The sequence below is a fragment of the Melanerpes formicivorus genome, unplaced genomic scaffold, assembly GCF_026170545.1.
Source record: "Melanerpes formicivorus ecotype bairdi unplaced genomic scaffold, bMelFor1.0.p_v2 SCAF_33, whole genome shotgun sequence".
Classification (NCBI taxonomy): Eukaryota; Metazoa; Chordata; class Aves; order Piciformes; family Picidae; genus Melanerpes; species Melanerpes formicivorus.
This window is the reverse complement of record NW_027142385.1, coordinates 8,581,564-8,609,525: the sequence shown is the minus strand read 5'-3', so window position 1 is coordinate 8,609,525 and position 27,962 is coordinate 8,581,564. Positions and strand designations below refer to the sequence as shown.

General features: G+C 69.1%; 1 protein-coding gene across 2 annotated transcripts; it reads left to right on the top strand.

Moving 5' to 3' along the window:
- Positions 1-169: 169 nt before the first annotated feature.
- On the top strand, positions 170-26,456 carry GPR107 (G protein-coupled receptor 107). 2 transcript variants are annotated; one of them, XM_068155997.1, is made up of 18 exons: positions 170-309; positions 3,754-3,879; positions 6,016-6,066; positions 6,219-6,307; positions 7,099-7,256; positions 8,162-8,196; positions 8,460-8,516; positions 9,965-10,075; positions 11,444-11,577; positions 11,860-11,935; positions 12,627-12,700; positions 13,051-13,168; positions 14,810-14,940; positions 18,911-18,954; positions 22,333-22,382; positions 23,206-23,289; positions 23,584-23,708; positions 25,969-26,456. In XM_068155997.1, the coding sequence occupies exons 1-18, from the start codon at positions 202-204 to the stop codon at positions 26,063-26,065; spliced, it is 1,668 nt and encodes a 555-aa protein (XP_068012098.1). In that variant the 5' UTR covers positions 170-201; the 3' UTR covers positions 26,066-26,456. The 2 variants fall into 2 exon arrangements, with proteins under 2 accessions (XP_068012098.1, XP_068012100.1); XM_068155999.1 differs by having other exon boundaries at positions 239-314.
- The last annotated feature ends 1,506 nt before the right edge of the window (positions 26,457-27,962 follow it).

Here is a 27,962-nt window from a genome sequence, read left to right as displayed (position 1 = left end):
GTTCCGGGAGGGCGGGGTCGCGGGGGGGGTATGCTCGGGGGGGCGGGGTCCCGGGGGGGATGTTCCGGGCGGGGCGGGGCAGGGGTTCCGGGGGGGCGGGGTCCCAGGGAAATGTTCCGGGCGGGGCAGCCCCGCCCCGTGCGCGCGTGCGCGGCGCCGCCCTGCCCCGGAAGCGCGCGGGATGCCGATGCGGGACTGATCATGGCCGCCCGCGGCGCTGCGGCTGCGCTGGGCCTGGCCGCGGCCCTGCCGCTGCTGCTGCTCTGCGCGGCCCCGGCCGGCGCCCGCGTCCACCACCTCACCCTCAAAGTAAGGTCTGCGCCGCCCCTGCCGCTGCCCTCCCGCAGCCTCCCCTCGGCCCCGCCCGGGCGCGGCCGCATCCTGCGGGCCGGGGGCTGCGCTCCCTGCGCCTCCAGCCGCGTCCTGCCCGGCCCCAGCCCGCACAGCCCGCACAGCCCGCACAGCCCGCACAGCCCGCACAGCCCGCTCGTCTCAGCCTGCCCCCCTCGGCCTGCCCCCCTCGGCCTGCCCCCCTCGGCCTGCCCCCCTCGGCCTGCCCCCCTCGGCCTGCCCCCCTCGGCCTGCCCCCCTCGGCCTGCCCCCCTCGGCCTGCCCCCGCCCCGCTGCTGCCTTTCCCTTTCCCCCTCTCTCCGCTCCGCATCCCTTAGCCCCAGCCCTGTGCGCTGCCCGGCGCCGGGGGCAGGCTGCGGGGGGCTGGCAGCGGGGGGCTGGCTGCGGGGGGGGGGGCTGGCTGCGGGGGGCTGGCAGCGGGGGGCTGGCTGCGGGGGGGGCAGGCTGCGGGGGGCTGGCAGCGGGGGGCAGGCTGCGGTCTGGAGGCTGCGATGCTTCACCCCCCGAAAGGGAAAGCCGTGGGGGAGAGGAGAGGGCTGAGCCCCAGCCGGGCCAGGTCTCTGCTGGAGCTTTGGGGCTCTTACTCTGCATCCAGGCTCCGGCAGCCTGCCTGTGCCCTCGGCCTGCCGGGAGCCCTTTCCCTGCCCGGGGCCGCAGTCAGTGCGGGCAGGAGGAGACAGCGATGCTGGCAGCTCGGCTGTGGTCTGACAGCCCTCCGGCTCTGCTTCCCGAGGCCGCTGTGGCGCCCCGGGACCGCGGTCCGGGGAAGCTCCTCCCCGGGGGTGGATGGAGGGAGGCGGTGCGGGGGGGGGCGGGGGGCTGCTCCCGGGGGGGCTGCTCCCGGGGGGCTGCAGGGTGCTTGGGTGACAGCTTAGCTGTGTGTGGGGGGAGGCTCCTCCGGGGGCTCTGTGCCAGTTGACATCACAGAGTGCCAGGGGCTGGAAGGGACCTTGAAAAATCCTTGAGTCCAAATCCCCTGCTGGAGCAGGGCACCCAGGCAGGGCACCCAGGGCAGGGGCACCCAGGGCAGGGGCACCCAGGGCAGGGGCACCCAGGGCAGGGGCACCCAGGAGCACATCCAGGTGGGGTTGGGAAGGCTCCAGAGAAGGAGACCCCACAGCCTCTCTGGGCAGCCTGCTCCAGGGCTCTGCCACCCTCACCCTTTCTGTTCCTGTGGCACTTCCTCCTCTGCTCCAGCTCGCCCCCAGTGCCCCTTCTCCTGCCCTGGGACGTGGCTGAGCAGGGCCTGGCTCCATCCTCCCCACGCTGCCCTGCCCGGCTCTGCAGCAGGACTGGGGGCACCCCGCGGGCTGCTCTGCTCCCAGCTCCCTCAGCCTGGCCTTGTGCCCTGCCCAGCCGCTGCCCGCTGCTGCCTGCCGCTGCCCGCTGCTGCCCGCCGCTGCCAGCCGTGCCCTGGCCTTGGGGCCGGCTTGTGCGAGCTGCCCCTGCGAGCTCTGTGCGCTGGGGGGAGGCCTCCATCCCCCTCCTGCTGGCACGGCACAGGCTCTGCCTCTCCAGCTGCTGCTTCCCAGCCCCTCTGTGCCGTGCAGGCTCCCCCGGCCGTGCCTGGCTCGGGGCAGTCCTCCTCTGCCGCTGCCATTGGCTCCTGGCTCCGACGTGGCCCTTGAGGCGGCGCCAAGGGCAGGGCTGCAGCTTTGTGTGAGCCTCCCCGGTCAGGTTTCCTCCAGCAAGCTCTGACTGCTCCGCTCAGAAGGGCCTCATTCTTCCCTCTGTGTAATTAGGCTGCTGGGGTGAGGCTGGGTTTGCTGTCAGCAGAGGCAGCCTGCAGTCTGAGCAGCTTCCTGCTCTGAGAGCTCCTTCCCTCCCTCCAGCAGCCTGGGAACTGATTTGTTGCTTGGCTTTGAGGAATGATCTGTCTGAGTCTTGCTGTTGGAGTGCCCTCACCCAAGGGGACTGCTCCTCAGCACCCCTTGGTGCCAGCCTGATGAGCTCCACATGCTGAGGGACCCCCAGCAGCACCCCTGCAGCACCTGAGGGGCAGGGAGCTGTGGAACAGTGGCAGAGGCTTCCCAAAGGTGCTGGTAGCTGGGAGCTTGCTCTTGCCAGAGGGCTGGGGAGGGCCTTGGAGCCACAGGGTGAGATCAATGGCTTTGGGCTGGAGAGGGCAGATTGGGACTGGAGTGAGGAAGAAACTCTGGGCAGGGAGGGTGGAGAGGCTGTGCCCAGGGAGGCTCTGAGCAGGCTGTGCCCAGGGAGACTCTGGAGCAGGCTGCCCAGGGAGGCCCTGGAGCAGGCTGTGCCCAGGGAGGCCCTGGAGCAGGCTGTGCCCAGGGAGGCTCTGGAGCAGGCTGTGCCCAGGGAGGCCCTGGAGCAGGCTGTGCCCAGGGAGGCTCTGGAGCAGGCTGTGCCCAGGGAGGCCCTGGAGCAGGCTGTGCCCAGGGAGACTCTGGAGCAGGCTGCCCAGGGAGGCCCTGGAGCAGGCTGTGCCCAGGGAGACTCTGGAGCAGGCTGCCCAGGGAGGCCCTGGAGCAGGCTGTGCCCAGGGAGGCCCTGGAGCAGGCTGTGCCCAGGGAGGCCCTGGAGCAGGCTGTGCCCAGGGAGGCTCTGGAGCAGGCTGTGCCCAGGGAGGCTGTGGCTGCCCAGGGAGGCTGTGGCTGCCCAGGGAGGCTCTGGAGCAGGCTGTGCCCAGGGAGGCTCTGGAGCAGGCTGTGCCCAGGGAGGCTCTGGAGCAGGCTGTGCCCAGGGAGGCTGTGGCTGCCCCCTCCCTGGAGGTGCTCAGGGCCAGGCTGGATGAGGCCCTGAGCAGCCTGGGCTGGGGGGAGGGGTCCCTGCCCGGGGCAGGGGGCTGGGACTGGTGCCTCCCAACTCGACCCTCTGTGTGCAAGAGCCTCTTGCTGCCCCAAGCCTGGGGCTGCAGCCTGGTGTCCTGCAGGGCGAGGGCAGGAGGAAGCTGATGTCACCAGGCCTGCTCAGGGACCTTGTGAAACTGAGGGTTGGCAAAGCAGCTGCAGGAGCAGCCAGGGGCTGGCAGGGCTGGGCAGCAGCTGGGGGATCAGTGGTGGTGTTGGGCTGCAGGCTGGACTCAGAGGCCTTGTCCAGTGAGTTCCCTCTCCCATCAGCTGGCTCCCAGAGGGCAGGAGAGGCTCACTGGTGGCTGGGGGGTGGTTTGCAGTGGCTGCTTGCAAGTGCTTGTGGCTGCTGGGGCTGGGGATGCCCTCAGGCACTGAGGGTGGCACAGGTGGTGTCCCACAAGTGACACAAGCCCTGCCCTGGCAGGCTGAGCACCCCCTGGGCAGCCTCCTTCAGAGGGACACTGAGCTGGGGCAGAGAGCCCAGAGGTGGTCCAAGGGCTGCAGCACCCAGGGGCTGCCCAGGGGCAGCTGTGCCTGCTGCTGCTGCAGGAGAGCCTGTGTCTGACTGGGGGTCTTGCCTCTCCTGCAGGATGATGTGAGGCAGAAGGTTCACCTCAACACCTTTGGCTTCTTCAAGAATGGCTTCATGAAAGTCAATGTCAGCAGCCTCTCCCTCAAGCCCCCTGTGGCCTCTGATGACTCCAGCAGCTTACTGGTGAGCTCCTTGCAGGCTGCCTGCCCCTGGGTGCCTGCCCCTGGCTGCCTGCCCCTGGCTGCCTGCCCCTGGCTGCCTGCCCCTGCCCCTGGCTGCCTGCCCCTGCCCCTGGCTGCCTGCCCCTGCCCCTGGGGTGCCTGCCCCTGCCCCTGGGTGCCTGCCCCTGCCCCTGCCCCTGGCTGCCTGCCCCTGCCCCTGCCCCTGGCTGCCTGCCCCTGCCCCTGCCCCTGGGTGCCTCCCCTGCCCCTGGGCTGCCTGCCCCTTCCCCTGGGCTGCCTGCCCCTGCCCCTGGCTGCCTGCCCCTGGGTGCCTGCCCCTGCCCCTGGGTGCCTGCCCCTGCCCCTGGGTGCCTGCCCCTGCCCCTGGGTGCCTGCCCCTGGCTGCCTGCCCCTGCCCCTGGGGTGCCTGCCCCTGCCCCTGGGGTGCCTGCCCCTGCCCCTGGGTGCCTGCCCCTGCCCCTGCCCCTGGCTGCCTGCCCCTGCCCCTGCCCCTGGCTGCCTGCCCCTGCCCCTGCCCCTGGGTGCCTCCCCTTCCCCTGGGCTGCCTGCCCCTTCCCCTGGGCTGCCTGCCCCTGCCCCTGGGTGCCTGCCCCTGGCTGCCTGCCCCTTCCCCTGGGCTGCCTGCCCCTGCCCCTGGGTGCCTGCCCCTGGGTGCCTGCCCCTGCCCCTGGGTGCCTGCCCCTGCCCCTGGGTGCCTGCCCCTGGCTGCCTGCCCCTGCCCCTGGGGTGCCTGCCCCTGCCCCTGGGGTGCCTGCCCCTGCCCCTGGGTGCCTGCCCCTGCCCCTGCCCCTGGCTGCCTGCCCCTGCCCCTGCCCCTGGCTGCCTGCCCCTGCCCCTGCCCCTGGGTGCCTCCCCTTCCCCTGGGCTGCCTGCCCCTTCCCCTGGGCTGCCTGCCCCTGCCCCTGGGTGCCTGCCCCTGGCTGCCTGCCCCTGCCCCTGGGTGCCTGCCCCTGCCCCTGGGTGCCTGCCCCTGGCTGCCTGCCCCTGCCCCTGGGGTGCCTGCCCCTGCCCCTGGGGTGCCTGCCCCTGCCCCTGGGTGCCTGCCCCTGCCCCTGCCCCTGGCTGCCTGCCCCTGCCCCTGCCCCTGGCTGCCTGCCCCTGCCCCTGCCCCTGGGTGCCTCCCCTTCCCCTGGGCTGCCTGCCCCTTCCCCTGGGCTGCCTGCCCCTGCCCCTGGGTGCCTGCCCCTGGCTGCCTGCCCCTTCCCCTGGGCTGCCTGCCCCTGCCCCTGGGTGCCTGCCCCTGGGTGCCTGCCCCTGCCCCTGGGTGCCTGCCCCTGCCCCTGGGTGCCTGCCCCTGGCTGCCTGCCCCTGCCCCTGGGGTGCCTGCCCCTGCCCCTGGGGTGCCTGCCCCTGCCCCTGGGTGCCTGCCCCTGCCCCTGCCCCTGGCTGCCTGCCCCTGCCCCTGCCCCTGGCTGCCTGCCCCTGCCCCTGCCCCTGGGTGCCTCCCCTTCCCCTGGGCTGCCTGCCCCTTCCCCTGGGCTGCCTGCCCCTGCCCCTGGGTGCCTGCCCCTGGCTGCCTGCCCCTGCCCCTGGGGTGCCTGCCCCTGCCCCTGGGGTGCCTGCCCCTGCCCCTGGGTGCCTGCCCCTGCCCCTGCCCCTGGCTGCCTGCCCCTGCCCCTGCCCCTGGCTGCCTGCCCCTGCCCCTGCCCCTGGCTGCCTGCCCCTGCCCCTGCCCCTGGCTGCCTGCCCCTGCCCCTGCCCCTGGGTGCCTCCCCTGCCCCTGGGCTGCCTGCCCCTTCCCCTGGGCTGCCTGCCCCTGCCCCTGGCTGCCTGCCCCTGGGTGCCTGCCCCTGCCCCTGGGTGCCTGCCCCTGCCCCTGGGGTGCCTGCCCCTGCCCCTGGGTGCCTGCCCCTGCCCCTGCCCCTGGGTGCCTGCCCCTGCCCCTGCCCCTGGGCTGCCTGCCCCTTCCCCTGGGCTGCCTGCCCCTGCCCCTGGCTGCCTGCCCCTGGGGTGCCTGCCCCTGCCCCTGGGGTGCCTGCCCCTGCCCCTGGGGTGCCTGCCCCTGCCCCTGGGGTGCCTGCCCCTGCCCCTGGCTGCCTGCCCCTGCCCCTGGGTGCCTGCCCCTGGGTGCCTGCCCCTGCCCCTGGGCTCCTGCCTCTCCCTGCCAGCTCCTGAGGCTGTTCTGTGCTCTCTGCAGGTGGGGTTCAGCCTGGACAGGACCAGGAACGATGGCTTCTCCACCTACCTGGTAAGGGCAGGAGGTGCCAGCTGCCTGGCCCAGGCTGGGGGCACCTCCCCTGCCCCTGCCCCAGGAGCTGGGCAGGCTGGGGGGGTGCAGCTGCCTGGGGGGGCAGACCCCTGGCTCGGGAGGGCTCTGCAGTGCTTTGCTTCCCTGCCCAGGACGAGGAGGTGGATTACTGTGTCCTGAAGAAGCAGCCAGAGCAGGAGGCCTCCGTGGTGATCCTGCTGCTGGACTTCAGAGCTGAAGTGTGAGTGGTGCCCAGCACAGCCCCAGGCACTGCAGTGGCTGCAGCTGGGGAGACCTGGGGGTGACACTGGGGGGTGTCCCTGGGGGGGTGTCCCTGGGGGGGTGACCCTGGGGGGTGACCCTGGGGGGTGACACCTGGGGGGTGTCCCTGGGGGGTGACCCTTGTGGGGTGACACCTGGGGGTGTCCCTGGGGGTGTCCCTGGGGGGTGACACCTGGGGGTGTCCCTGGGGGTGTCCCTTGGGGGGTGACACCTGGGGGTGTTCCTGGGGGGTGACCCTTGGGGGGTGACACCTGGGGGGTGTCCCCGGGGGGGTGTCCCTGGGGGGCCCCTGCAGCCCTGGCTCCCCCTGCAGCCCCTGCTCCCCCTGGCTCCCCCTGCAGCCCCTGGCTCCCCCTGCAGCCCCTGCTCCCCCTGCAGCCCCTGCTCCCCCTGCAGCCCCTGCTCCCCCTGCAGCCCCTGCTCCCCCTGCAGCCCCTGCAGCTGCAGCCCTGGCTGTGCAGCTTGCCTGCTGCCTGGGGCACCTCTGGGGCTGGGCAAGTCCTGCTGGGGCTGGCTGTGTGGAGGCCAAGCTGCAGGCCCCTCTGCCCCTGCCCCTGGAGCTGCTGTAGCTGTGCTCTGGCACCTCTCAGTGCTTGGGTCAGGGCCAGGCTGCTGGGGGCTGTGCTCTGGGGGTGCCAGCTCTCTGTGCTTGCCCCCCCAGGGCCAGGCAGGGTGGGAGCCCTTTGCTGGGGGGTGGGGGCCATGGCAGCCCCTGCAGGCCTGACCTGCTGTCCCTCTTGGCTCACTCAGGGTGACTGTGAGGTTCTCTGCCAAAGCTGCTGCCCTCCTGCCTGCCATCTCCTTCAGCCTGGAGGGGAACATCACTGCCCCCAGCCCCAGAGCCTCAGAGCAGAGCAGGCAGCCTGGGAGGAGCCCTGCCCAGCCCAGCCCAGATGCAGAGGGGAGAGGTAAGGCTGCCCAGGTGCCTCCAGCCTCCACCCTCTGAGCTCTGGAGCCCCCCAGGCACTGCCCCTGGGCCTGCTTTGGGCCAGGGTGGATCAGGCCCTTCCCAGCCACTGCTTGGGTTTGGGTGCCTGGAGCTGGGGAGCAGAGGTCCAGCTGTGGGGCCAGGGAGGTAAGCAGCCAGCAGCACAGCTCTGTGCCTGGCTTCCAGGCTGGCAGGCAGAGCACTCCTGGGGTCTCAGCTCTGAGGGGCAGCTCTCAGCAGGCCCTGGCAGCGCCTCCTGGCTGGGGGCTCTGGAGCAGAGCCTGCCCTGCCCTGCACAGCTTTGGGCACTGCAGGGCCTGGGGCTGGCAGCTCCAGTTGGCTTCTCCTTGCCTGCAGGAGGGTAGGAAGCACACTGACAGGGCAGGAGCCCCAGGCCCCACTCCTGAGCTGCTGCCTCCTTCCTCTTCATGCCTGAAGAGCTTCCTGCAGCAGGGGAGTGCAGCTGTGGCCTTGGGGTGCTGCTCTGCTCCCCCTTGGAGCCCTGGGTCCAGCACAGGTCTTGGCTTCAGGCTCTGCTGCTTTCAGGCCTGGCTCTGGAGGGAGCTGAGCTCCTCCCTTCCCCAGGGCCAGTGAGGGCTTCCTGGGGTGGGGATGCCCAGGAGGTCAGTGAGACAGAGTCCTCAGCAGCCTGGGTCTGGCCCAGGGCATCTGCCTCCTGTGCAGGGGTCAGGAAGAGTCCTTGGGCAGGCCCTGGGGAGCTGGAGCTGCAGAGCAGCCTGGCCTGGGCCTTTCAGGATGCATTCAGAGTGGGGCTGGGGGGAGTCCCTGCCAGGGAAGTGCCAGGCAGGCAGCTGTGGGAGGGATTGGCACAGCCTGGGGGCTGGCTGCAGGCCCTGGGTGCTCTCTCATGCTCTCTCTCCCCAGGCAGGAGGTCCAGGAGAGGCACAACTGCCCCCCAGGTAAGGCACTGCCTGCTCCTCCCTTCAGGGGCTCCTGGGCAGGATGCAGCCAGCACAGCCAGAAGGTGGAGAGGAGTTGGCCTGCTGCTCCCAGCCTCCTCCCAGCATGGAGCTGTGGAGGGGCAGCCTGCTCTGGGGCAGGGGGCAGGCTCCAGGTGGTCTCCAGGGTCCCTTCCCCCCAGCCCTGCTGTGTCTCAGGCTGGTGCAGTGAGTGTGGGAGCTCCCTGCCTGAGCACAGCCTGAAAGCCTTCTCCTTTTCCCAGAGCCTGATAGAGCAAGAGCATCCTGTCCACAGTGAGAGAGGCACCCTGGCCTTCCAGGTAGGCTGCCTGCTGCTGCCTGCTCTGCCCTGGCAGCTGGCTCAGAGCTCTGGGTGGCCTCTTCTTGAGCACAGGGGCTGCAAACCTCTCCTCATGAGGGGCAGGAGCTGCTCAAAGCAGGCCCAGGGGGAAGGGCTGGGGGCTGAGGCAGAGCAGGGCCAGGCTGGGGCTGAGGGAGAGGCTCTGCAGCAGCAGGGAGCTGAGGCTCTGGCCCAGGCTGCTCAGGGAGGCTGTGGCTGCCTCCTGCCTGGGGGGGCTGAAGCTGGCCTGGAACTGAGAGCTGTCCCTGGGCAGGGTGGAGGTTGGAGCAGATGAGCCCTGAGCTCCTTCCTCCTGAGCCCCTCTGTGGCTGTGGTGGCTGGGAGCAGCCAGCTGCCCCCCAGGGGCTCTGAGCAGCTGCCCCCCAGGGGCCCTGAGCCAGCTGCCCCCCAGGGGCCCTGAGCCAGCTGCCCCCCAGGGGCCCTGAGCAGCTGCCCCCCAGGGGCTCTCAGCCAGCTGCCCCCCAGGGGCCCTGAGCCAGCTGCCCCCCAGGGGCCCTGAGCCAGCTGCCCCCCAGGGGCCCTGAGCCAGCTGCCCCCCAGGGGCCCTGAGCCAGCTGCCCCCCAGGGGCTCTCAGCCAGCTGCCCCCCAGGGGCCCTGAGCCAGCTGCCCCCCAGTGACTCTGAGCCAGCTGCCCCCCAGGGGCCCTGAGCCAGCTGCCCCCCAGGGGCCCTGAGCAGCTGCCCCCCAGGGGCTCTCAGCCAGCTGCCCCCCAGGGGCCCTGAGCCAGCTGCCCCCCAGGGGCCCTGAGCCAGCTGCCCCCCAGTGACTCTGAGCCAGCTGCCCCCCAGGGGCTCTGAGCCAGCTGCCCCCCAGGGGCCCTGAGCCAGCTGCCCCCCAGGGGCCCTGAGCCAGCTGCCCCCCAGGGGCTCTGAGCCAGCTGCCCCCCAGGGGCTCTCAGCAGCTGCCCCCCAGAGGTTCTCAGCCAGCTGCCCCCCAGGGGCCCTGAGCCAGCTGCCCCCCAGTGACTCTGAGCCAGCTGCCCCCCAGGGGCCCTGAGCCAGCTGCCCCCCAGGGGCCCTGAGCCAGCTGCCCCCCAGGGGCTCTGAGCCAGCTGCCCCCCAGGGGCTCTCAGCCAGCTGCCCCCCAGGGTCTCTCATCCAGCTGCCCCCCAGGGGCCCTGAGCAGCTGCCCCCCAGGGGCTCTCATCCAGCTGCCCCCCAGAGGCCCTGAGCCAGCTGCCCCCCAGGGGCTCTCATCCAGCTGCCCCCCAGGGGCTCTCAGCAGCTGCCCCCCAGGGGCCCTGAGCCAGCTGCCCCCCAGGGGCTCTGAGCCAGCTGCCCCCCAGGGGCCCTGAGCAGCTGCCCCCCAGGGGCTCTGCTGGGGCCCCAGCTGGGAGGGCTTCTGCCTGGGCCAGGCCTGCTGTGGGAGGGCAGAGTGCTGACCCCTGCCCCACTCCTTGCTCCCAGTTCTTCTTCAACATCAGCTCTGACTCCCAGGAGGGGCTCTACAGCCTCTACTTCCACAAGTGTGCTGCTGCTGAGGGCTCCACGAAGGACCAGAGGCTCTTCAGCCTGGAGGTGAGTGCAGCTCTGGGGGGCAGGAGCCCCTCCCTGGGGCACAGCCCCCAGTGCCAGCACAGGCTGGGGGGGAGGCAGGGCTGGGGGGAAGGAGGCAGGGCTGGGGGGGATGCAGGGCTGGGGGGGAGGCAGGGCTGGGGGGGAGGCAGGGCTGGGGATGAGGCAGGGCTGGGGGGGAGGCAGGGCTGGGGGGGAGGCAGGGCTGGGGGGGGGGAGGCAGGGCTGGGGGGGGGGAGGCAGGGCTGGGGGGGGGGAGGCAGGGCTGGGGGGAAGGAGGCAGGGCTGGGGGGGAGGCAGGGCTGGGGGGGGGAGGCAGGGCTGGGGGGGAGGCAGGGCTGGGGGGAAGGAGGCAGGGCTGGGGGGGATGCAGGGCTGGGGGGGGAGACAGGGCTGGGGGGGATGCAGGGCTGGGGGGGAGGCAGGGCTGGGGGGGAGGCAGGGCTGGGGGGGGGGAGGCAGGGCTGGGGGGGGAGGCAGGGCTGGGGGGGGGGGAGGCAGGGCTGGGGGGGGAGGCAGGGCTGGGGGGGGGGGGAGGCAGGGCTGGGGGGGGGGAGGCAGGGCTGGGGGGGGAGGCAGGGCTGGGGGGGGAGGCAGGGCTGGGGGGGGGGAGGCAGGGCTGGGGGGGGGGGAGGCAGGGCTGGGGGGGGAGGCAGGGCTGGGGGGGGGGGAGGCAGGGCTGGGGGGGGATGCAGGGCTGGGGGGGGATGCAGGGCTGTGCTTTTCATGCCTGGGGAGGCACTTGTGAGGGAAGCAGCACAGCCAGGAGTGAAAACACTCAGCTGGGGAAGTGCCTGGGGAGCTGCAGGCTGCTGCTGGGCTCAGGCAGCACAACCCTGCCTGGGTGCTGGGGCTGAGCCAGCTGCTGGGGCTGTGCCTGCTGGGGCAGGGGCTGGGGCTGGGGCAGGGGCAGAGGTTGGGGCAGGGCAGGGGCAGAGGTTGGGGCAGGGGCAGGGCTCTCAGCTCCTGCTGCTCAGCACTCAGTGGGTTTGCTCTCTCTGGCCTGACTGCAGACTCCTTTGGCAGGGTGGAGCTGCCCCTTGGCAGCCTGTGCCCTGCTGAGCCAGGCCCTTGGCACAGCTCTGTGCTGCCTTCCCCCCCTGCCTGAGGCAGCCAGGCCCTGAGCAGCTTCTGCCCTGGCTGTGTGCTGCGGGCAGGGCAGGGCTGGGCAGGGCAGAGCAGGGCAGGGCAGGGCAGGGCAGGGCAGAGCAGGGCAGGGCAGGGCAGGGCAGGGCAGAGCAGGGCAGGGCTGGGCAGGGCAGAGCAGGGCAGGGCAGGGCAGGGCAGGGCAGAGCAGGGCAGGGCAGGGCAGGGCAGGGCAGAGCAGCCCCGGGGCTGGGCACTCAGTGCTCTCTCACCTTTCCCATCCAGATCGAGATCACAGAGAAGAACCCTGACAGCTACCTCTCAGCAGGGGAGATCCCCCTGCCCAAGCTCTACATCTCCATGGCTCTCTTCTTCTTCCTCTCCGGCACGGCCTGGATCCACATCCTCCGGCGGCGCAGGTCGGGGAGGCAGCCCCGGGGCAGGGCAGGAGGCAGCTCTGGGGCCAGGGCAGGGCAGGAGGCAGCTCTGGGGCCAGCCCAGGCAGGGCCCTGCCCTGGTGCCTCTGCACTCCTCCTCCCCCTGCCCAGGTCACAGCTCTGTCCTGGCTGGGCCCAGCCCTGGGGCTCAGCCCTGCAGGGAATCCTCTCCCTGGCAGTCAGCTCAGGCTGGGAGCTGCCTGTGGCCCCCCCGGGGGCTGAGGCTGCTCTGCTGCCTTTGACCTGGTCTCTTCCTGCTCCCAGGAACGATGTCTTCAAGATCCACTGGCTGATGGCAGCCCTGCCCTTCACCAAGTCTCTCTCCTTAGTCTTCCACGCGGTAGGTGCAGCCCCCAGGGGCCGTGCTGCAGCCTGGGGAGGCAGGGGGAGGCTCTCCCCTGGCACAGGGCAGAGCTGCATGGAGCAGACCTCCATCAGCCCAGCACTGAGGCTCAGCACCAGCCCATGGCCCTGAGCACCAGCCCATGGCCCTGAGCACCAGGCCTGCAGCTGCTGCAGCCCCCAGGGCTGGGCCTGAGCCTCCCCTGGTGCAGCCTGGGGCCACTGCCTCTGCTCCTGGCCCTGGCCACCAAGGAGCAGAGCCTGCCCCTGCTCCCTGCAACCCCCCTGCAGGGAGCTGCAGCCTGCAGCTGGGGGGGAAGGGATTCAGCTCCCAGGTCAGGCTCTGGCCTGAGGGGGTGCAGAGGCCAAGGAGGGGGGCAGTGAGCTCCCTCAGGGTGAAGCTTTGGCCAGCTGAGGCTTGGCACTGCTCTGGGTGCAGTGTCCTGGGCTGCTGCAGCTTTGGGCCTCCCAGCACAGAAGGCCTCTGCTGCACTGCCCCTGGAGATGTGCCCTGGGCAGGCTCTGGCACAGGCTGCCAGGGGGGCTGGGGCTGCCTGGGGGTGTTGGGGGCCAGGCTGGAGCAGGCCCTGAGCTCCTGGGTGGGGTTGAGGTGTCCCTGCCTGGGGCAGGGGGTGGAGCAGCTGGGCTCTGAGCTCCCTTCCAAGCTGTGCTGTGTTCTCTGCCCCCAGATTGACTACCACTACATCTCCTCCCAGGGCTTCCCCATTGAGGGCTGGGCTGTGGTCTACTACATCACCCACCTGTGAGTATGGCAGCAGTGCCAGTAGTGCCCCTGAGCTCCCTGGCAGCTGCTGGGCACTGTGCTGTGTGCCAGGGCCAGCCCTGGGGGAGGGGAGGGCTCTGCTGCTGCAGCTGCAGGGGGCTGGGGGTGCTTTGCTCTGCTGCTGCAGGCTCTCCCTTGCCCTGGGGGGGTGCCCCTGGCAGTGCTGCTCCTGCTGCCCCAGGGCAGGGCTGGCAGCAAGTGTGGCACTGCCACATCCTGCCAGCCCTGCCTCTGCTCCTGGGTGCTGCTGAGATGCCAGGCTGGGGCTGGGGCTGCAGCAGAGGAGGCAGGCTGGCAGGGCCTCACCCTGGCCCCTCTTTGCCCTGCAGGCTGAAGGGTGCCCTCCTCTTCATCACCATTGCCCTCATTGGCACAGGCTGGGCCTTCATTAAGCACATCCTGTCTGACAAGGACAAGAAGATCTTCATGATTGTCATCCCCCTCCAGGTGAGGACTCAGCAGGGCTGCAGCCCCAGGGCAGAGCTGGTGCAGCCCCAGGGCAGAGCTGCAGCCTCAGGGCAGAGGAGCTGCAGCCTCAGGGCAGAGCTGGTGCAGCCCCAGGGCAGTGCTGCAGCCCCAGGGCAGTGCTGCAGCCCCAGGGCAGAGCTGCAGCCCCAGGGCAGAGCTGCAGCCCCAGGGCAGAGCTGCTGCAGCCCCAGGGCAGAGCTGCTGCAGCCCCAGGGCAGAGCTGCTGCAGCCCCAGGGCAGAGCTGCTGCAGCCCCAGGGCAGAGCTGCTGCAGCCCCAGGGCAGAGGAGCTGCAGCCCCAGGGCAGTGCTGCTGCAGCCCCAGGGCAGTGCTGCAGCCCCAGGGCAGAGCTGCAGCCTCAGGGCAGAGCTGCAGCCTCAGGGCAGAGCTGCTGCAGCCCCAGGGCAGAGCTGCTGCAGCCCCAGGGCAGAGCTGCAGCCCCAGGGCAGAGCTGCAGCCCCAGGGCAGTGCTGCAGCCTCAGGGCAGTGCTGCAGCCTCAGGGCAGAGCTGCAGCCTCAGGGCAGAGCTGCAGCAGCCTCAGGGCAGAGCTGCAGCAGCCTCAGGGCAGAGCTGCTGCAGCCCCAGGGCAGAGCTGCAGCCCCAGGGCAGAGCTGCTGCAGCCCCAGGGCAGAGCTGCTGCAGCCTCAGGGCAGAGCTGCTGCAGCCTCAGGGCAGAGCTGCTGCAGCCTCAGGGCAGAGCTGCTGCAGCCCCAGGGCAGAGCTGCAGCCCCAGGGCAGTGCTGCAGCCCCAGGGCAGAGCTGCAGCCTCAGGGCAGAGCTGCTGCAGCCTCAGGGCAGAGCTGCTGCAGCCTCAGGGCAGAGCTGCTGCAGCCTCAGGGCAGAGCTGCTGCAGCCTCAGGGCAGAGCTGCTGCAGCCTCAGGGCAGAGCTGCTGCAGCCTCAGGGCAGAGCTGCTGCAGCCTCAGGGCAGAGCTGCTGCAGCCTCAGGGCAGAGCTGCTGCAGCCTCAGGGCAGAGCTGCTGCAGCCTCAGGGCAGAGCTGCTGCAGCCTCAGGGCAGAGCTGCAGCCCCAGGGCAGAGCTGCTGCAGCCTCAGGGCAGTGCTGCAGCCCCAGGGCAGAGCTGCAGCCCCAGGGCAGAGCTGCAGCCTCAGGGCAGAGCTGCAGCCCCAGGGCAGAGCTGCAGCCCCAGGGCAGAGCTGCAGCCTCAGGGCAGAGCTGCAGCCCCAGGGCAGAGCTGCTGCAGCCCCAGGGCAGAGCTGCTGCAGCCCCAGGGCAGTGCTGCAGCCTCAGGGCAGTGCTGCAGCCCCAGGGCAGTGCTGCTGCCAGCTGTGAGGGGCTGGGCTCCCTCCCCCAGTGCCAGGGGCTGCCTGCCTGTGCCAGCCTGCTGGCTGCAGCCTGGGCTGGGCTGGGGCTGCCTCCTGGCCCTCTCCCCACGCTGCTCCTGCTCCCTGCAGGAGGACAGTGCCCAGATGCTGCCAGCTGAGGGCTGGGCAAAGCCTGGGCTGCAGATGCTGAATGCTGAGAGCTGTCCCTGCTGCCTGCAGGGGCTTGGGGGGAGATGCCCCTTGCAGGGCTCTGAGGGGCAGCCCCTGCTGAGCTGGCAGCCCCCTGTGGGCCCTCCTGGGCAGGCTGCTGAGCCCTGGGCCTGCTGTGGCTGCAGGTGCTGGCAAACGTGGCCTACATCATCATCGAGTCGACAGAGGAGGGCAGCACCGAGTACGGGCTGTGGAAGGAGATCCTCTTCCTGGTGGACCTGCTGTGCTGTGGAGCCATCCTCTTCCCCGTGGTATGGTGAGTCCCAGGCTGGCTGTGCTGCCCCAGCCCTGCCTGCAGCCCCCAGCTCAGGCCTCTGCTGCTCTGAGCTCTGAGCACTGCTGGCCCCTGGCCTGGGGCTGCTGAGGTGAGGAGGATGGGGACTGCAGTGGGGCCAGCACAGTGCTCAGCTTGGAGGCTTTAGGAGCTTGGGGTTTGGCAGGAGTGCTGCCTGCCTGCCCCTGAGACCTGGAGCTGCAGTCCTGCCTTGAGGCTGCCCAAGCCTGGCCCAGCAGAGCTGCCTGAGGGAGCAGAGCAGAGCAGAGCTGCCTGAGGGAGCAGAGCAGAGCAGAGCTGCCTGGGAGGGAGCAGAGCAGAGCAGAGCTGCCTGAGGGAGCAGAGCAGAGCAGAGCTGCCTGAGGGAGCAGAGCAGAGCTGCCTGGGAGGGAGCAGAGCAGAGCAGAGCAGAGCTGCCTGGGAGCAGAGCAGAGCTGCCTGGGAGAGAGCAGAGCAGAGCAGAGCTGCCTGGGAGAGAGCAGAGCAGAGCTGCCTGGGAGGGAGCAGAGCAGAGCAGAGCTGCCTGGGAGGGAGCAGAGCAGAGCAGAGCTGCCTGGGAGGGAGCAGAGCAGAGCTGCCTGGGAGGGAGCAGAGCAGAGCAGAGCTGCCTGGGAGGGAGCAGAGCAGAGCAGAGCTGCCTGGGAGAGAGCAGAGCAGAGCAGAGCTGCCTGGGAGGGAGCAGAGCAGAGCAGAGCTGCCTGGGAGGGAGCAGAGCAGAGCAGAGCTGCCTGGGAGCAGAGCAGAGCTGCCTGGGAGAGAGCAGAGCAGAGCAGAGCTGCCTGGGAGAGAGCAGAGCAGAGCTGCCTGGGAGAGAGCAGAGCAGAGCAGAGCTGCCTGGGAGAGAGCAGAGCAGAGCAGAGCTGCCTGGGAGGGAGCAGAGCAGAGCAGAGCTGCCTGGGAGAGAGCAGAGCAGAGCAGAGCTGCCTGAGGGAGCAGAGCAGAGCTGCCTGAGGGAGCAGAGCAGAGCTGCCTGGGAGAGAGCAGAGCAGAGCAGAGCTGCCTGAGGGAGCAGAGCAGAGCTGCCTGAGGGAGCAGAGCAGAGCTGCCTGGGAGAGAGCAGAGCAGAGCAGAGCTGCCTGGGAGAGAGCAGAGCAGAGCAGAGCTGCCTGGGAGAGAGCAGAGCAGAGCTGCCTGAGGGAGCAGAGCAGAGCTGCCTGAGGGAGCAGAGCAGAGCTGCCTGAGGGAGCAGAGCAGAGCTGCCTGAGGGAGCAGAGCAGAGCTGCCTGGGAGAGAGCAGAGCAGAGCAGAGCTGCCTGGGAGGGAGCAGAGCAGAGCAGAGCTGCCTGGGAGGGAGCAGAGCAGAGCAGAGCTGCCTGGGAGGGAGCAGAGCAGAGCAGAGCTGCCTGGGAGCAGAGCAGAGCTGCCTGGGAGCAGAGCAGAGCAGAGCTGCCTGAGGGAGCAGAGCAGAGCAGAGCTGCCTGGGAGGGAGCAGAGCAGAGCAGAGCTGCCTGGGAGGGAGCAGAGCAGAGCAGAGCTGCCTGGGAGAGAGCAGAGCAGAGCAGAGCTGCCTGGGAGGGAGCAGAGCAGAGCAGAGCTGCCTGAGGGAGCAGAGCAGAGCTGCCTGGGAGGGAGCAGAGCAGAGCAGAGCTGCCTGGGAGGGAGCAGAGCAGAGCAGAGCTGCCTGGGAGGGAGCAGAGCAGAGCTGCCTGAGGGAGCAGAGCAGAGCTGCCTGGGAGGGAGCAGAGCAGAGCAGAGCTGCCTGAGGGAGCAGAGCAGAGCAGAGCTGCCTGGGAGGGAGCAGAGCAGAGCAGAGCTGCCTGGGAGAGAGCAGAGCAGAGCAGAGCTGCCTGGGAGCAGAGCAGAGCAGAGCTGCCTGGGAGGGAGCAGAGCAGAGCAGAGCTGCCTGGGAGGGAGCAGAGCAGAGCAGAGCTGCCTGAGGGAGCAGAGCAGAGCAGAGCTGCCTGGGAGGGAGCAGAGCAGAGCTGCCTGGGAGGGAGCAGAGCAGAGCAGAGCTGCCTGGGAGGGAGCAGAGCAGAGCAGAGCTGCCTGGGAGGGAGCAGAGCAGAGCAGAGCTGCCTGGGAGAGAGCAGAGCAGAGCTGCCTGGGAGGGAGCAGAGCAGAGCAGAGCTGCCTGGGAGGGAGCAGAGCAGAGCAGAGCTGCCTGGGAGAGAGCAGAGCAGAGCTGCCTGGGAGGGAGCAGAGCAGAGCTGCCTGGGAGGGAGCAGAGCAGAGCAGAGCTGCCTGGGAGGGAGCAGAGCAGAGCTGCCTGGGAGGGAGCAGAGCAGAGCTGCCTGAGGGAGCAGAGCAGAGCAGAGCTGCCTGGGAGGGAGCAGAGCAGAGCTGCCTGGGAGGGAGCAGAGCAGAGCTGCCTGGGAGGGAGCAGAGCAGAGCTGCCTGAGGGAGCAGAGCAGAGCAGAGCTGCCTGAGGGAGCAGAGCAGAGCAGAGCTGCCTGGGAGGGAGCAGAGCAGAGCAGAGCTGCCTGGGAGGGAGCAGAGCAGAGCAGAGCTGCCTGGGAGGGAGCAGAGCAGAGCTGCCTGGGAGGGAGCAGAGCAGAGCAGAGCTGCCTGGGAGGGAGCAGAGCAGAGCAGAGCTGCCTGGGAGGGAGCAGAGCAGAGCAGAGCTGCCTGGGAGGGAGCAGAGCAGAGCAGAGCTGCCTGGGGGCAGAGCTGCTGCAGGCTGGGGAGCTGCAGTTCCTCACTTGGCTGCTGAGCAGCACTGAGCCCCCAGGGAGCCTTCTTTCCCCTGCCCTGCCTGGCAGGGAGTGCTGCTGGGTACACAAACCTCCAGCCCAGCAGAGCTCTTTCAGCTCAGCTCCTGCTGCCTGCCAGCTGCTCTCAGCACTCCTCCCCCACGTTCATTTGGGGCTTACTTGGCCAAGCAGCTGTGCTGGAGGGGGAGCTGGAGCCGCTCCTGGCTCCCCCCTCAGGAAGCACAGAGCCTGCTGCCCCCTCCAGGGTCTGCTGTGGTTTCTGTTGTGGAAACCCAGGGTGGCTGTCAGGGTCCTCAGCCTGCAGTGCCTGAGCCTGAGGGCTGCTCCCCAGTGCCTGGGGGGCTGTGTGTGCACAGACAGACAGACAGACAGACAGGCCTGTGGCTCCAGCCTGGCTCCTGAGGGTGGGGTTCAGCTCGGCCTGGCCCTGCCTCCCTCTGCCAAGGCTGGGAAGTCCCTTCCAGGGGACTGGCACTGCCCACTTGGGCCCTGCCTTGCCCCAGGGGAGCAGAGCTGCAGGGATCTCAGCTGGGGCACAGGGGAGTGCCCCCCTCCCAGCTCTCACTCCCTCCTGCCACCATGCCCTGCCCTGCCTGCTGCTGTGCTGCTGCAGAGCTTGCTGCCCATAAGGAGCTGCACCTGAAGAGGAAATGTGTTTGGGTGAGCTGCCTGCAGGCAGAGCTCCTGCACTGCCATGCTCCCAGCACAGGCTGGCACTGCAGCCCAGGACATGAGCCCCTGCCTGGGAGGTGCCACTGCAGCTGGGGCACTGCTGGCAGCCAGGTGCCTGAGGCTTGGCCCTGGGCTCCCAAGCCTGCAGGGTGGCTTCTCTGCCATAACTGCCTCTGGAGACAGGGAAGCTGTGATCAAGGATGGAAATGGAGAGAGCTGCCAGGAGCAGTGAGGTGCCAAGTGCCTGGCAGTGCTCTGAGTAGCAGCTGAAGCAGAAAGCCTCTGCTGGAAAGTGCCCCAGTTTCTGCCTGGGCTGCTGCCTCCCACTGAGCCTTCTGTGGGCTGCTGAAGGAGGCTTCAGCAATCAGCTTCTGCAGCCAGGAGGTGATGCAGAGCCCTGAGCTGCCAGGGTGCTGCCAGGGAGCTGCCAGGGAGCTGCCAGGATGCTGCCAGCTGAGCAGGGCCCAGCAGGCTGATCCCTGCTGCTGGGGGGCACAGCCCAGCCCCAGAGCTGCCAGGGCTGCTGCAGGGCTGCAGTGGGCAGGGGCTGTGAGGCTGCCAGGGCTGCTGCAGGGCTGCAGTGGGCAGGGGCTGTGAGGCTTCACCTGCTCCTCCTCTCTCTTTTTCAGGTCAATCAGACACTTACAGGAGGCCTCAGCCACAGATGGCAAAGGTGAGTGCTCTGCAGTGCTCTGCAGTGCTCTGCTGCTGCCTGCTGCAGGCCATGGGGCAGTGCCAGGGCCTCACCCCAGGCTGCTGAGCTCAGTTGCATCACACTGGCAGTGTCACCCTGCTGCTGCTGCTCCTTGGCTCCTGGGAATAGCTCCTGGGGGAGCACTCCTGCTGTGGATGTGTTTCCTTGCCTGGCAGAGCTCCTCTGTGGAGCTGCTCAGTGGCTCCTGCACAGCTCAGCCCTGGAGGCAGCCACAGCAGCCAGAGCAAAGCATCCTGGCAGCTCTGCCTGCAGTGCTCTGGCTGCAGTGCTCTGCCTGCGGTGCTCTGCCTGCAGTGCTCAGCCTGCGGTGCTCAGCCTGCGGTGCTCAGCCTGCGGTGCTCTGCCTGCAGTGTTCAGCCTGCAGTGTTCTGCCTGCAGTGCTCTGCCTGCGGTGCTCAGCCTGCGGTGCTCAGCCTGCGGTGCTCAGCCTGCGGTGCTCTGGCTGCGGTGCTCTGGCTGCGGTGCTCAGCCTGCGGTGCTCTGCCTGCGGTGCTCTGCCTGCGGTGCTCAGCCTGCGGTGTTCTGCCTGCAGTGTTCTGCCTGCGGTGTTCTGCCTGCGGTGCTCAGCCTGCGGTGCTCAGCCTGCGGTGTTCTGCCTGCGGTGCTCTGGCTGCAGTGTTCTGCCTGCGGTGTTCTGCCTGCGGTGCTCAGCCTGCGGTGCTCTGGCTGCGGTGCTCAGCCTGCGGTGCTCTGCCTGCGGTGCTCTGCCTGCGGTGCTCAGCCTGCGGTGCTCAGCCTGCGGTGCTCTGCCTGCGGTGCTCAGCCTGCGGTGCTCTGCCTGCGGTGCTCAGCCTGCGGTGCTCAGCCTGCGGTGCTCTGCCTGCGGTGTTCAGCCTGCGGTGCTCTGGCTGCGGTGCTCAGCCTGCGGTGCTCTGCCTGCGGTGTTCAGCCTGCGGTGCTCAGCCTGCGGTGCTCTGCCTGCGGTGCTCTGGCTGCGGTGCTCAGCCTGCGGTGCTCAGCCTGCGGTGCTCTGGCTGCGGTGCTCAGCCTGCGGTGCTCAGCCTGCGGTGTTCAGCCTGCGGTGCTCTGGCTGCGGTGCTCAGCCTGCGGTGCTCTGCCTGCGGTGTTCAGCCTGCGGTGCTCAGCCTGCGGTGCTCAGCCTGCGGTGCTCTGCCTGCGGTGCTCAGCCTGCGGTGCTCAGCCTGCGGTGCTCTGGCTGCGGTGCTCAGCCTGCGGTGCTCTGCCTGCGGTGTTCAGCCTGCGGTGCTCTGGCTGCGGTGCTCAGCCTGCGGTGCTCTGCCTGCGGTGTTCAGCCTGCGGTGCTCAGCCTGCGGTGCTCAGCCTGCGGTGCTCTGCCTGCGGTGCTCAGCCTGCGGTGCTCTGCCTGCGGTGCTCTGGCTGCGGTGCTCAGCCTGCGGTGCTCAGCCTGCGGTGCTCAGCCTGCGGTGCTCTGGCTGCGGTGTTCAGCCTGCAGTGCTCAGGAGCAGGGATGAGCCCAGGGCTGCTGACTGCCCTTAGCCAGGAGAGAGTCCTTCAGCTCCACCCTGCAGAGTCTGCTGCCAGGGTGTCATGGTGGTGTCATAGAGTCACTCAGGGCTGGAAGGGACCCCAGGGATCATCCAGTCCCAACCCCCTGCCATGGGCAGGGACACCCCACACTAGATCAGCCTGGCCAGAGCCTCAGCCAGCCTGGGCTTAAACCCCTCCAGGGACAGTGCCCCAACCCCCTCCCTGGCCAGCCCACCCCAGGGCTGCAGCACTCTCCTGGGGAAGAGCTTCCTCCTCCCCCCGGGCTGGATGGGTGAGGGAAGGAAGCTGCCGGTGAAAGCAGCCAGGGGCTGGCACTCAGCTGCCCGGGGAGCAGCCCCGGGGCCCGGCGCCCCCTGCCCTGCCGGCGCTCGCCACGGGAGGGCGCTGCGGAGCCGGGCTGGCCCTGGCTCTGCTCCCTGGGGGCAGCTCCGGGAGGCCCTGCAGGAGGCGCTGCGGAGCTCCGGGCCGCGGAGGTGCTGCAGGCCAGGCCGGGGGGGCCTGAGGCAGCCTGCTCCGGGGGGAGGGGGCCCTGGGCAGGGCTGGGCTTGGAGCAGAGCAGCTCTGAGCCCTTCTCACCCTCCAGAGGTGAGAGCTCCTCTGGCACTGCTCTGAGCCTGCCCCAGGCCTCCAGCACCCTCACCCCAAACAAGCTTCTCCTCATCCTCAGGAGGAAGGTTCCAGGCTGTGCCCTCTCTCCCTGGGCACCACTGGCAAGAGCCTGGCCCCAGCCTCTTGCCCCCCAGGGGCCCTTTAGCTCTTGCTGAGCATTGCTCAGCTCCCCTCTGGGGCTGCTCTGCCCCAGGGCTCTCAGCCTCTGCTCCTCACAGAGCTGCTCCAGGACCTTCATCATCCTCACAGCCTGCCCTGGACTCCCCCCAGCAGTCTCTGAGCTGCTGTGAGCCTGGAAGGGCTGAATGCCCCCCTGCAGCCTTGCCTGTGTGCCTCCTGCAGTGGGGGGTGGTGGGGCAGTGCAGATGCAGCTTGGGCAGCACTGTGCTGCCCTCCCACAGCTGCTGGAGGCCTGGGAGGCAGCCCCAGGCAGGGGGGCAGCACTCTGCAGCTGGCTCTGAACTGCTCCCCTGTGGGCTCTCAACACATCCTGGGCTCTCTGCCTCTCCTCCTGCCACAGGAGCAGCAGGAGCCTGTGCCTCCAACCCTGCTGCGCCTCCTGGCCCTGGCTCTGAAAGCAGAGCTGACCCAGGGCTGCTGCACTGCAGCTGACCTCTGCTCCCCCCAGAGTGTCTGTGGTGTGCTGAGAGCTGCTGGCAGCTGCCCCCAGGCCCTGGCTGCACAGCCTGTGGCTGAGGCTGCTCAGGGTGGCTGCCACCTCCCCTGGACATTGTGGCTGAGATGGCAGAGGAAGCTCCTTAGCTGTCCAGGTGCTCTGCTGCTGCTTACCAGGGGGCTGTGGCCCCCTCCAAGGGGCTCAGGGCAGCTGAAGGCACAAAGCAGGGCAGGAGGCACTCCAGGGAAGAGTCTGCTAGGAGGCAGTGCCAAGTGCTGCACCACAAGAGGGGTGCAGGGGAGGCTGCAAAGATGATCAGAGGCCAGCTCTGCTCTGGAGAGGCTCTGAAGGAGCTGGGGCTGTTCAGCCTGGGGAAGAGAAGGCCCCAGGGAGACCTCAGAGCAGCCTCCCAGGGGCTGCAGGAGGGCTGGGAGGGGCTTTGGATGAGGGCTGGGAGTGGCAGGAGCAAGGGGTGGTGGCTTCAGACTGTGAGGAGCTGGCTAAGGATGAGCCAGGAGGAAGGAACTCTGCCCCAGAGGGTGGTGAGGCCCTGGCCCAGGCTGCCCAGGGGGCTGTGGAGGTTGCCCAAAGCAGCTGCCCCTGCTGAGCCCTCCCTGATGGCCTTTGTCTTCTCTTGGCAGCTGCCATCAACCTGGCCAAGCTGAAGCTCTTCAGGCATTACTATGTCATGGTAAGTAGCACAGCTGGCAGCAGGGCCCTGAGCCTCTCCAAGCCTTGCTGGAGGCTCCTGGCTGTGGTGGAGCTGCTCCTGGTGCAGTGCTCTGCTGGGGGCTCTTGGCCAGCTGCCTCCCCAGGCCCACAGCAGCTCCCCCAGAGGCCTCATGGCTCAGTGGGAGCCATGGCCCCCTCCCAGCAGCACACAGCCTCCTAGTGACTCCCAGCAGCCTCCCTTCAGCCTCTGGGAAGTGCTGAGAGTGATAAGTGGCAGCCACAGTCCCCAGGTCCTGCAGGCCCCTGGCACTGAGAGCTCTTCCTGCTGCCACAGTGTGAGAGGCTTTGGGTGCTGAGCAGGGCTCAGAGCAGGGCTCTGCAGCTGGGCTGGGCCAGCCCCAGGCACAGCCCCAGCCTGGGGGCAGCGTGGGCTGGGAGCAGCCCTCAAGGCTGAGCCTTGGGGGGGGCTGGGGGCTGGGTGCTGAGCAGCTCCCCAGGAGCCAGCAGAGCCTCCTGCAGCCCTCAGGCAGCTGGGTGCAGGCTGCAGCCAGAGCAGGATGGGCAGAGGGGATCCTGCCCCTGGGCTCTGCCCAGACCTCACCTCCAGCCCTGCCTCCAGTCCCCAGCAGGAGGAGGCCATAGAGCTGCTGGGGGGAGGCCAGAGGAGGCCCCAAGGCTGCTGCCAGGGCTGGAGCAGCTCTGCCCTGAGCACAGGCTGAGGGGCTGGGGCTGTGCAGCCTGCAGAGGAGAAGGAGCTTGAGCTGTGTCCTGGGGGGGAAGTTGTGTGAGGTTGGAGCCATTGCTGAGCCATTGCTGCCCTGGTGCCTCCCCCTCCTCCCCAGATTGTCTGCTACATCTACTTCACCAGGATCATTGCCATCCTCATCAAGATTGCTGTGCCCTTCCAGTGGAAATGGCTCTACCAGGTAAGGCAGCGAGGGGAGGCACAGCTCCTGCTGCTCCCTGAGCCTCGCTGCAGCCCCAGGGAGGCTCTCCTGTGGTGGCAGAATGTCTGCCTGCATCCCTGGGGGTGTGCAGGGGGAGGCTGGGCAGGGCTCTGGGCCTGGGGCTGGGCAGGGCCTGGGCCTGGGGCTCCTGGCCCAGCAGTGGCTTTGCTGTGCCCCAGGCTGCTTGGGCAGGGGAGCCTGGAGCCTGGCAGTGGGGAGGAAGGCTGTGTGGGCATGGGGGCTGCAGAGGGGCCGTGGTGCTGTGCCTTGCAGCTGCTGGACGAGATGGCCACCCTCCTCTTCTTCGTCCTCACCGGCTACAAGTTCCGCCCCGCCGGCGACAACCCCTACCTGCAGCTCTCCCAGGAGGATGAGGATGACCTGGAGATGGAAGCTGTGTAAGGGCCTCCCCTCCCCTCTCCCCCCTCCCCCTCCTCCTCCTCTCTTTTCCCCCCCCTTAACCTCTCATTTGGGAAATGAATGTCTGAACCCAATTCCCTCTGGTCTCTCTGAACCCCTCCCTGGAGCAGCTGAGGCTCTGCCCCCAGGGCTGCAGCTCTGAGGGGTCTGTGCTAACCCCAGAGGGCTTTGGGAGCTCCCAGCTGGGCCCTGCAGTGCTGCAAGGGGCCAGGGGCTGAGGTACTGAAGTGTCATGCAGGGAGTGCAGTGGCTGCACAGCAGAGCTCCTGCCTTGGCTCCTGTGCTTGTGGCAGGCAGGGCCCAGCCAGCGAGCAGTGACCCTCAACCCCCTGGCACTTGGACATCCCAGCATGGCTCAGGGGGAAGGGAGCTCACAGCTCCTCTGCTCCAGCCTCCCCCCTGCCCAGGGGCAGCTCTCAGTTCAAGGCCAACTCCAGCCCCCAGGCAGGTGCTGTGCCCTGTGGTGCTGCCAGCCCTCGTGGCTCTGCCTCTCCCAGAGCCTTTTCTCCTCAGGCCAGGCTCTTCCTTTGCTGCAGGAGCAGTCAGTGCCTGCAGGGCCAGGGAGGGCAGAGCTGGGAGCTCCTGCAGCTTCTCTGCAGGCTTCTGTGTGCCCCAGCTCAGGGCTGTGTGCATGGCCTGCACCCCCCAGAGCTCAGCCTGGCAGGGAGTGTGAAGGCTGCTGAGGGCAGGGTGGGGATCTGCAGAGCTTCAGGAGGAAGCCAAAGTGTGACAGAAGCAGCAGAGGGCAGGAAGCTTCCTCTGCTCTGGAAACCCTTGGAGCTCTCAGAGCTGAGGTCCCAGCCAGGAGCAGGGAGCTCTGAGCAGGGCTGGGAGTGCCTGGGACAGGAGGGGATGGATTGGGGCTGGAGAGGGCAGCCTGGGACTGGAGGTGAGGAAGAAGTTCTGGGCAGTGAGGCTGGGGAGGCTCTGGCCCAGGCTGCCCAGGGAGGCTGTGGCTGCCTCCTCCCTGGAGGTGCTCAGGGCCAGGCTGGATGAGGCCCTGAGCAGAGTGGGCTGGGGGAGGGGTCCCCATGGCAGGGGCTTGGAGCTGGCTGAGCTTTATGGTCCAACCCAAACCACTCTGGGAAGCAGCCAGGGGAGCTGGAGTCAGGCTCTGCAGCTGCCAGGCCTCTCTCCTGGCAGGAAGCATTCCCAGGGGCTGGAGCAGCAGGGGTGGTGCTGCAGGGGCTGGAGCAGCAGGGGCTGGAGCAGCAGGGGCAGTGCTGCAGGGGCTGGAGCAGCAGGGGCTGGAGCAGCAGGGGCTGGAGCAGCAGGGGCAGTGCAGCAGGGGCTGGAGCAGCAGGGGCTGGAGCAGCAGGGGCTGGAGCAGCAGGGGCAGTGCAGCAGGGGCTGGAGCAGCAGGGGTGGTGCTGCAGGGGCTGGAGCAGCAGGGGCAGTGCTGCAGGGGCAGTGCAGCAGGGGCTGGAGCAGCAGGGGCAGTGCTGCAGGGGCAGTGCAGCAGGGGCTGGAGCAGCAGGGGCTGGAGCAGCAGGGGAGCAGTGAGAGGAGCTGCAGCCAGGCCCAGGCTGTGCTCCCTCAGGCAGGGGCCAGGGCCGGGCAGCAGCAGCAAGAGCCTGTGCCTGCTGTGGGGGGCAGCCCCTCCAGGCTGTGCTGCCAGGCTGTGCTGCCAGGCTGAGGGCTGGTGCTGAGAGCTGGGAGGTGAGAGCTCCCCCAGGGGAGGTGCAGCCACACTTGGCAGCAGGAGCTGTCAGCCTGAGCCCTGCTGCCGTGCCTGGGGCAGGAGCACCGAAGCCAGCAGCGCAGGGAGGAGGGGGAGGAGCAGCTCTGGGCTGTTGCCACTCTTCACAGAGCCCCAGCATGGGGGGTGGGAGGCACTGCTGGAGATATCTCCCCTCTGGAGAGCTGCTGCTTGGCCACAGCCTGGAGCTGCAGAGCTGGGAGCTGTGCAGGGGCAGGCTTGGGGCTGTCCTCTCGCCCTGCCCCTGGCTTTCAGAGCAGTGCTGCAGGGTGCCAGCAGCTCAGCACCCTGCTGCTGTGCTCAGCTCTCTCTCCTGGTGGCTTCTGCAGCCTGAGTAAGCAACTTCCCCATTCCCTTAGCCAGGCAGTCGCTGAGGCTGCTGAGCAGGAGTGAGCCCAGCACAGAGCTCCCTGCAGCCACACTCAGTGCTCCCTGCCTGCAGGCAGGACACCCTCTGCTGCCCCTGGGCTATACCCCCCCTGGGCTATACCCCCCCTGGGCTTCCCCCTGTGCTCTGATGATCCTCCCCTCTCTTCCAGGGTGACCACTTCAGGAGTGATGGAGGGCATGAAGAAGGTCAAGAAGGTGGTGAATGGTTCCGCAGAGCCCCAGGGCGAGTGGGAGAGCACGGCGTGAGCCCGCGCCGGGCAGCACCTGCACTGACTTTGGGCTTAATTTATTGATCTCCCTCTGGGGGGCAAGGGAGCAGCCAGCACCTCCCACCCCTGAGCTGCAGCCTGGGCTGAGCTGGGGGCAGCCCAGCAGGGCAGGAGTGGAACTTCCCCTTGGATCATCAGCAGTGGGAGCTGGGCAGGGAGCGCGGGGCCGGCCCAGAGGCTCCTGGGGGAGCTTTGGGCTCCATTGCCTTGGGTTTATTTCCCCTTCCCTCCCCTCCCTCCCTGCCCTTCTTCCTTCCCTCCTTCCTTCCCTCCCTCCCTGCCCTCTTCTGGATGGGCTGAAGGTTGCTGAATTGTTTACAGCTGCACCTTCAGGCTGTGTGGCTCCTAAGGTGGGAAGAGCCCCTCCAGTGTGTCTGTGAAGCCTTCTCTCTACTGCCCAGCTGTGGATCCACAGCCCTGCCCTGGCCTCTGGGCTGGGGCTGCAGGGGCTGGGGCAAGCGGGGGGGGTGCCAGGGGCTGAGTCCAGGTGGGTTTGGGGTCCCCTGTTGGGTGTTCTTTTCTTTTTATAAACTCCTTTTGGCTTGGACAAAACTCTGGGGAGCAGAGGGGCAGAGCCAGCTGCCCTGGGGAGCAGAGGGGCAGAGCCAGCTGCATTGGGGGGCAGAGGGGCAGAGCCAGCTGCATTGGGGGGCAGAGCCAGCTGCATTGGGGGGCAGAGCCAGCTGCATTGGGGAGCAGAGCCAGCTGCATTGGGGGGCAGAGGAGCAGAGCCAGCTGCATTGGGGAGCAGAGGGGCAGAGCCAGCTGCATTGGGGGGCAGAGGAGCAGAGCCAGCTGCATTGGGGGGCAGAGGGGCAGAGCCAGCTGCATTGGGGAGCAGAGGGGCAGAGCCAGCTGCATTGGGGAGCAGAGGGGCAGAGCCAGCTGCATTGGGGGGCAGAGGGGCAGAGCCAGCTGCATTGGGGGGCAGAGGGGCAGAGCCAGCTGCACTGGGGAGCAGAGGAGCAGAGCCAGCTGCATTGGGGGGCAGAGGGGCAGAGCCAGCTGCATTGGGGGGCAGAGGGGCAGAGCCAGCTGCATTGGGGAGCAGAGCCAGCTGCATTGGGGGCTGGTGGTGCTGGGCAGGGTGGTGCCAGGGGCTCAGTGGGCAGGGGCAGGGCAGCTCCTGCCTGTCAGCCCTTGCTGGCTCTGTGCCTGGTGGGAGGCTCTGGCTGCTGGGGAGGGGAGGGGGAGCTGCAGCTGGCCTCAGGAGGTTTGGGGTCCAGCCCTGCTCTGCTGTCACTGGAGGCAGTGAGTGGAGTGGGCTGCAGGCCAGGGGCACTACCAGGGCAGCTTGGTGCAGGGCAGGGCGAGGGGGTTTGGGCTGAGGCAGCTCTCAGCTCCTGCTGCAGCCAAAGCTGAGAGCAGCTCAGCCTTCCCTTGCAGTGCCCCAATAAATCCTCCCTGCTGCTGACATGCAGATGCCACTGCTGCCCTCCTCCTCCTCCTCCTCCCTGCTGTAGCTGTCTTGCACAGGCTGCTGCCATGTGCTGCAGCTGCCAGGATCCTGCACTCCTCAGGCTGGGAAATGTTTTCCTTGCTGCTTCATCAGGAGCCTCGCTGAGGGAAAGCAGAGACAGAATGGGGTCAGCTGGAGCACTGCTGCTGCCTGCTCCAAGTGGAGCAGCCTGAGCTGCAGGAGCCCAGGCTGGCCTATTAAATGCTCTTTCATGTTGTCATCTCTCTCAGCATGCCCCGAGCTGGGCAGTGCTCTGGGCAGGGCCTGGCCCTGCAGTTCCCACCCTGCCCCTGCCCTGGGAGCAGGCTGTGAAAATCTGCTGCATTGCAGCACTTGGAGCTGCTGTGGGGGGAGGCTTCTGCTGGCCTCAGTGGGCTCTGGCCTGAGTGTGCAGCCAGCATGGCTCCTGAAGCAG